The following is an 8,421-nucleotide window of genomic DNA, read 5'->3' on the forward strand; positions in this document are numbered from 1 at the left end:
CAAAGCCACCAACTGCCCTATTTGGCAAAGTAAATGCTAGTATGTCATAAGCCACAGCCCGCTCAGGAAGGAAACCTTTGTCTAGTTCTTGTTTAAAGAGAAAGCAGAAAAGGAACCATCTGGCCGTGACTTTTGAGATGTGAGTGGCAGAAACAAACTTCTTTCCCCCAGAGCCAGGTAGGCAGCATGTGCTAAGATTTCATTCCAAAACGCAGGAGGAGACTTGACCAGCCTGAGGACCTTGAGGCTCCACGGGGGCCAGGCCCCAAAGCTCCTTCTGGGTCATGTTTTTCACTGGTGAGCTTCTTGTTGTAACATGAGTAGCTTCTGTTCCAACTTCCTTTTGGGCCCAGGAACAAGAAACCTACCACTAATTGCTCTGCAGGTCAACCATGTACAAGAAGGAGTTTTCGGAGAGAATGGAAGCATCCTTCATCGGTCAACATGGGAGCCAAAGAGCAGCAGCACCAAGTCCAATGCTAAGTGGAAGGCAGAGTGAAAACCTCTCAGACTGAGGGTTAAAAAACCAATACTGCATAGCCCAGTAAAAAGAAATCACCAGGCCAGGCATGGTGGCTCACGCCTATAATCCCAGCACTTTGGGAGGCCAAGGCAAGAGGATAGCTTGATGCCAGGAGTTCAAGACCAGTCTGGGCAACAAAGACCTTGTCCCTACAAAAAGAAAAAAATTTAAAAACAGAAAGCACCAAGAATGTAGGTTCCCCATGCTCACAAATGCATTTCCTATTCCTGGTACCCAAAAGACGAAAATGTCCACCCACCTGCCCTCCTAATTTGGGCAGCTCTGAAGGTCCTATCAAGGCCATTCTGCTATGGCCAAGACAAGGGAAAGCTCCAGCTCTCTGTATATTCCTTTTTCCCCCCAATTATTTCCAACTTATGGAGCTTTGGGGTCACCCCCACCCCATCCCAAACTTTTTGTTGTTTTAAAAAAACGGAGCGAGTCACTTAGAGAAGTCCCACAGGTTAACTGAAGAAAGTCTGAAAGTGCAGCTCTGAGGATACTGTCTCCTGGAGTCATGCCTCACATCAGTTCATGACTCCTGTCATAACGGCTTGCCTAAAAGCAAAAGACCCACTTGCTAGATAACCATTCAAATCCAGGACCCAAGCGTGGGAACATGCCCTCACATGCTAGGTCAAATCTCAGAAGACTCTTCTTTTCTTGCACTAGGCCAATTAAGCGAGCCAGGAGAAAACTGACTCATAATCTCTAGAGACAGAGACGCAAACTTTTCTGGAATCCCACAGAATGTTCTTCCACCAGGCTGTTCTAGTTAGCACTTTGAACAGACAGCCTACTTTAAAATGAAAGGACCAAGCCAGTCGCAGTGGCTCATGCCTGTAATCCCACCATTTTGAGAGGCCAAGGCAAGTGATTGCTTAAGTCCAGGAGTTCAAGACCAGCCTGGGCAACATCACAAGACCTCGTCTCTATAAAAAAAATTAAAAATAAAAAAATTAGCTAGGCATGATGGCACAGGCCTGTTGCCCCAGTTAAATGGAAGCCTGAGGCAGGAGAATCACCTGAGCCCAGGAAGTCGAGCTGTGCCACTATAGTCCAGCAAAAAATAAAAATAAAAAATAAAATGAAAGGCCCGACTTCCTCAAGGAACTCTGACAGACATGAACATAAGCCGAAGGCTCAACCACACTGGCATGTCCCACATAATTCATCAGTCCTGACAGAGAACATCTCCCCCATGACAGTGGGTACACAGTGCAGGACAGACCCACATATTGCCATCCTATACCACTGCAGAGACAAAGCTGGTAATGCGACAAGCACATCACCACTACCACTGAGATGGACCACAAAGCTTAATGATAAAAGGATGCACATGCAAGAGAACATTAACAACCACTACCCATGCAAGACAGAAGAGTGCAGCCCTGCCTGAAAGTTGGGTCTGAGTTGCGAGGTACCTGGCTAAGCTCTGAGAACATAAAGACAACATGGGCCCTGTCCTTATCTGGTAGAGAAAAACATGTGTAAATACCTAAGTCAAATAAAGCATTAGCAGAGCACTGATGCAAATCTAGCCCAGATCTCCTCCCCCAAGGGCCTAATGTTTCAGTCGTATTTGTTAAAAAACAGTAGGAACTTGACAGATATTGCAGGCAGATGGAGCAAGTATTGGCTGAAGCAGAAATAGCTTCAGAAAGAGAAATGTAAGGAGTTTCACATAGCTGGGAGGCAGGAGAGGCAGCAGGAGGCCAATTATGAAGAGCACTCAACCATGTGAGTGTTACCTCTAGGGTCACGTGGAGCCTTTACTCAGTCTGTCAAGATTTCAAATGGAGGGTCTAAGTAGATTTGCATTCTAGAAAGATGACAAGCTGGAGGGAGGTATAGGACAGACACACATACTGCCATCCTAAACCACTAAACCAGAGACAAAGTTGTTAATGCAACAAGCTGCATCAAGCACAGAGGGAGGGCTCTGCTATGACTGAAGGTTAAGAGACCACAACAACAGTGCAGGCAAAAACTCTGGAAGCTTGAACTAAGGCAGAACCAAGGGGGTAGAAAGGGGAAGAAGGGGATCGGAAATACCAAGAGAGAAAAAACTTTTATACGAAGTGTTGACTGACTTGGGAAAAAGGGTGAGGAAGAAAGACAGGAGTGTGAGATGAATCCAGGCTCTGGGCTTGGGTGACTGGGTGGACGGACAGATGGCAGCACAGGAGGCAGCTGGGAGTAAGTGGCTGGCAGGGCCCAGGTCACAGTACCAGTCGTCAGCTGGAAAGTGATGGCAGAAGCCGCAAGAGTGAGTAAGGCCACCCTGCAGGGGAATCCTCAGAGCGAGATGACTGGTGGGTGAGGTGAGACTTCCAGAAGCAGAGGCAGAGGGCAGGAGAGAACGCCAAGCAGATGGGGACAGCCGAGATGAAGTGAACCAGAAAGACATCAAGGGGGAAAAAAGGGCTTTCAAAGGGAGTGGTCAAAAGTGTCCAATCTTGCTGGAGAGAGGTGAAGGAAGGTAGGAACTCACGAGTACAACGGGTTTGACCACACACAGGTAATGAGTGACCTTTGTTAGCCAGTATGGAGAAAGGGTGGAACCAGATGGCCAGGGCAAGGGGTGTGGCTGGGAGATGGGAACAGAGGTAGTAAGCACAGACACTACCTCTTAAGAGCTGCACTGTGATGGGACAGAAAGAGCACAGCGGCCAACCAGAGTGGGTGCAAAAGCCAGGAGAGACTCTGTGTCTATTTTTTTTAAGAGAGAGAAAACTCAAGCACGTTTCCAGATGTGGGGAAGAAGCAAGAGAGGAAGAGAAAAAAAAATACTGAGGAAAGGGAGTAACTGGTAGAAAAGCAGAGAGGACTGGTGTAAGAGCTCTGAAGAGAATGAGAAATTGGAAAAATAATCAGGAAATTTATTTTTACAGCTTCTAGAACATTGTATCATCATAGAAACATGTCCTTTGGATAGCCATTGGCACTGAAAGTACAATGGCTTACGGAACTCCATGATGAACTGCCCCATCACCAGACAGTACATCAACGTGACACAGAATTTAGCACCTGTGAAGGTAACAATGAGGCCGCAGGTGAAGACTGAGCCACTGGGGAAGCCAAGATCCTCATGTTCACAAGGGTCTTCCTGCCTTCGTGGCACTCACCTTGCATCATGCTCCTGTAGGCAGTGTCTGTGATGGCATAGATGTGAGGGGGCATCTCATGCCTCTTCTTGCCCTTGTACATGTCCACGATCTCTTCCGAGTAGATGGGCAGATTCTTGTAAGGATTGATGACCACACAGAACAGGCCTGAGTAGGTCTGAAGAAAGGAGTGACAAACAAGAATGGGTTAGGAAGTCTGATTCTCATCACGTGCAAACTTCGTGGCTAAGTGTCTGCTGCTTCAAAGGCCCCCGAGTGAACCTGATATGAAAGCACTCTGTGGAACCCCTCACTTCCAGTGTCCCTGCTCTGGCAGACCTGCTGCAGGTGCACGAACATCCTCCCTCCCAGCTGCAGGATGGCTGCCAGGTTTGTATGTCAGTGTGTTCACCCACCAGGCAAGATCCGCGCCCAGGCAGACAGAAGATATCTAGTTACAAAACCCAGATCCAAGGACAATAAGAGATGTGTTTGTCATCGTGAGAGATGCACAAAGAGAAAATGATTCAGCTGCAGCACAGCAAACTATATAGAAACGGAAATTATTCTACACTGAAGGTCTCAGAGAATCAAGCTTAAACCTTTCTAGCTCTGGGAAAAACTCGATGTGCTCCTAAACCAATTAGACCCTGTGTGGGCTAGTGGATCACTGACAGATACTGGCTCTCTGGAATCTTCTAGAGACATTCACATGCAAATGCTTCAAAATCTTAAGGACTACCACTCTCATGTTCCCTATGAGCCTTCTCCAAGACTCAAGTCTTCTCTGGAGGGGAAACTAATTAGTCAACACCCTTAATGTGAGGCACCTAAAATACACCTGATACTCCAAGTCTGACTCGACCCCCACAGTCAGATGTCCTGAGTTCAAATCTCTGCATGGTGAAGTTTCTTAGCCTCTCCCTCCATTTCTTAATCTGTAAAATGGGGACAGGCAGAGCTCTGTACCTCACTGGGTGGTTATGAGGACTAAATAAAGTACTCAGCCCCGCATCCGGCACAGCCTTGGAGAGTAGCTCCAGGCAGTCAGGAGTCTGCAGGTTAACAGTTTATACACTCCTGTCTTTCCTCAGTGTCTTCAGGTAAATGCATATTACCTTGTGACTTTGTGACTACTAACTTTTTCTAATAAACTTTCTGCTATTTTTTCTTCCAAGTTCCCTCTCCTCCACTGAACACAAATGACAGGCTCCTAATACCTGTGCAAGACCCCAGAGGCCACCCAGGTAGCAGGTGCTCAGGTAGGGGACACAAGTCTCTCAAAGCAGCTAGGGCAACCCAAGCACCCTCTTCCGAGAAAAATGGGCCCTAGGCCAGAAGAGAATCAGTGAAGCAAAGCCCAGTGTTCCATGCGTCACACCGCCTGTGGCCCTGACTCCATGAAGTGACAACTGAAGGTCACAAGGCATTGGGCTGAGCTGGGAGCAGACTCAGGTCTCACAAGCACCCATGTCAACCTCCTTGGTCACAGAGGCCAGTTCTCTGAGCTTCTTCATTTTTGTGTTGCTCATTACAAGTGGCCCACCCCTTCATGGCTCAGAGAGCAGCCACCTCTGAGGGGCTGTGCTATGGAGTCAGTCCAGTCCCTTCCATCTGTGCCCTCTCCAGTCCTTGCAAACTGAGGATGGAGCTTCCAGCTGAACCCGAAGACAGGGTTCACACGGGAGCCGGTTGTGAAGACAAAGGCTCTTCCCAGGCACTGGTCAAAGGCTATGGTACTTCAAGCAGAAGTTTAGACCCCAGAGGACCTCAACAAATATACCCTGGTCTGCACTCAAAAGAGCAGCTGAGCTTAGAAATGAGCAAGTGTGTTTGGCTGCCTCTTCTGTTTAGAGGAAGAGACCCAGGGCCCTCGATTTCCTCTCTCCCCAGGATCATCAGTCATTCGTTTTCCCTCCAACTACTCTTTTTACAAGGGACTGGAATGGCTCTGAAGGAAAGAAGTCCAAACGCAGTGCTATCAACCCGTGGGCCCAGGTGTTATGGGAAGAAGAGTAAAGTGGAGCCTCCTCTGTTGTCCCTCTGTGAATGTCGGGTGGGGACAAGACAGAAAGCCAGGGAGCAGCAAGGTCATCCCAGGAGCTCAGACACAATCAAGCTTTGTTCCTGGGCTCTGAGAAACCCACACTCTAGGAAACCCAGCCAGATAAAAGCCAAGGACACATGGCCACACATTTAGGGAGTGCCATGAAGCCAGATGTTGGAAACAGTTGGCACTAACAGCAGAAAGGGACTGAGGGTCATTAAGACAAGTCTTTCTCAGGACAGCCAGGTGGGCAGATGGTCCTGCGGAGTGGTCTGCAGGAGCTCAAAGATCCCATAAATCAGTGGATGTGATGAAACTAAGCCCTGCAAAATAAGTACTGTAGCTCAGGTGGGAGGAAGGAGACCCTGGATGCTCGTGAAGGCACAGACACCAGCAAGGGGCTTTGCTCCCACACAGCCACGCCAGGGAGCTGCTCCATTCACGGCCACAGAGGCTCTTTGTGCCCAACCGCCCCCTGTCCGGGGGCCTCACCCGCCCGAAGAAAAAGACAGAGCAGCTGTGGCTCAGAATTAGCCATGCCACCCACAATGCCAGGCAACAAGCTGCACAAAGGCTCCTGGGGTCACAGTTTGGAAGCCTGCGTGGAGAGGGAACGGTGAATGAGCACCCTCTCCACCCCAGTCCAAGCAGCCCCATCGAGTGACTCTGACGTCCCGACAGTGCTGTACCTGCTGGGGTTCTCAACTAGGACAATTGCAGAGGCCATCCACTGGCCTTCTAGCAGTGACACTCAGAAGGAGGCTGGCGTGAGGCAGGAACTGTACACCGGAGGTGACAGCAGAGGAACAAAAATGAGAGTGAATAGCTCCAGTCAAGAGTTCTGGAGAAAAGGCTCAGGTGCCACCCACCAAGCCCACCCACAGAATAAAACCCCTGCATGCTGCTTGTGAGGAAAGACACAGTGACCAACAGTGAATGCACTTTAAAAACTGTACTTCTCCTTCAGGGGAGGGAGAGGCCGTGAGCAGACCACTTCAGAGGCAGGCTCAGGTGTTCCACTGGTCTCACACCCAGCGAGCCTCAAACAGGACCCACATTAAACAGAGACAACAGTAAAAAGTCAAGCAGAGGAACGGAGTTGCCCCACACAGAACAAATATCAGCAGCCACCTGAGTCCAGGACCCCAGGCCCTGCCCAAGCCAGGTGCTGGCTAGGTGCTTTACAAAGTTCTCACAGATGAGGTGAGGCTCCACATAGCCACTTCACGTGGCCAATAAGGAGCAGAGCTAGAATTTGAACCAGGACCTGGAGGTACCAACTTCCACACCCTTAAGTTTTCTGCTTTACTCAGCAGAGACCAGTAAGTGGCACAGGAGAGTGGGTGTGACATGAGCTACAAAGCCTGCCAAGAGGAGTCTCCCAGTCCCAGATGATGGGCCCACAGTACCTATCTCACCCACAGACAGACTATGCTTCCTTACAGGTCCTTCACGTTTCTGCAGGTCACTAATTCTAAATTTCAGAGGTTAACACTCCCGGGGGATAGGGCCTTTAATATGGTCCACATAGTATTCTCATCAAGGAATCAGATGGGGCTGGGAATAGTGGTTCATGCCTGTAATCCCAACATTTGGGAGGCTGAGACAAGAGGATTGCCTGAACCCAGGGGTTCAAAACCAGCCTGGGCAACTTGGCAAGACCTCGTCTCTACAATACATCAAAAAATTAGCTGAGCATGATGCATGCCTGCAATCCCAACTACTTGGAAGGCTGAGGTGGAAGGATTGCCTAAGTCCAGCAGGTCGAGGCTGTGGTGGCCATGAGCATGCCACTGCACTCCAGCCTGGGTGACCGAGTAAGATTCTGACAAAAAAAAAAAAAGAAAAGAAACAGATGAGACATTAGGGGGCTGAGACATGGGAAACCCGAATTCCAGTCTCAGACCTTCAGACCTGTCAACACCTAGCTGTGGGAACCTACACAAGTCCCTTGCTATCAGTTCTTCCCACCTGCCACATTAGAAGGTTGGGCTAGGCTGGGCTATACAGAAGGGCTCATTCCCAAAAGGTAAGCATCAATGGCAGAGAACGAGAACCTCATTGTCACAGACTGATCTAGCAATCAGCAGGGGAATGCAGTTCTCACTCATAGTCTAGTTCAGTCAGGAATTATGGGCCATCTAAAATGGCGCGTGCCTTAACTGAGGGCTTTAGCACATTGTAGGGTGCTCAGAAGCACCAGTCTACTTTGTGGAACATGTGCTATGGTCACTCTGAAACCACACAGAAAATTAAACAGCTGATCCTCTGGGAGCTGCACACATCCCTGCAACAGAATAAACCTGCTGCCTCCTTTTATGAAGTACGTGATCATGAGCCAACCACTTGGTCTGAGATTCAATCTTTCCATCTGTAAAGTGAGAGGGTTCTAGCAACCTTTCAGAGGATTTTTACTCTCTTTCCAAAGCATCTTGAGAACTGTTTCATTCTACTCCAAGACCACGAAGACCAAGGTAGAAGAGCAGTATATTTAAATGAAGAGTTGTTTTAGGAATAATAAGAACCAGATATTTCTTCCCCACTGGAGACAAAACCAGAAGAAAATATCTTTGAATTGAAAAGAGGAATTTGAGCCGGGCTCAGTGGCTCAGCCTGCAATCCCACGCTTTGGGAGGGCAAAGGTGAGTGGATTGCCTGAGCCCATGGGTTCGAGACCTGCCTGGGCAACTTGGCGAGTCCTCATCTCTACAATAAATCAAAAAATTAGCCGGGCGTGGTAGCGC

General features: G+C 48.9%; 1 protein-coding gene across 2 annotated transcripts in view; it reads right to left on the minus strand.

The window, feature by feature from the left end:
• MYH9 (myosin heavy chain 9) overlaps nt 1-8,421 on the minus strand; it is a 62,274-nt gene that overhangs the window by 52,275 nt on the left and 1,578 nt on the right. For both annotated transcript variants that reach the window (XM_008056275.2, XM_021711466.1), the window contains exon 2: nt 3,652-3,808. In XM_008056275.2, the coding sequence (XP_008054466.1) occupies nt 3,652-3,808 (157 nt within the window). The remainder of the gene's footprint in view (nt 1-3,651; nt 3,809-8,421) is intronic.

Source organism: Carlito syrichta, unplaced genomic scaffold (assembly GCF_000164805.1).
Source record: "Carlito syrichta isolate Samal-C Ts95f unplaced genomic scaffold, Tarsius_syrichta-2.0.1 Scaffold302307, whole genome shotgun sequence".
Lineage (NCBI taxonomy): Eukaryota > Metazoa > Chordata > Mammalia > Primates > Tarsiidae > Carlito > Carlito syrichta.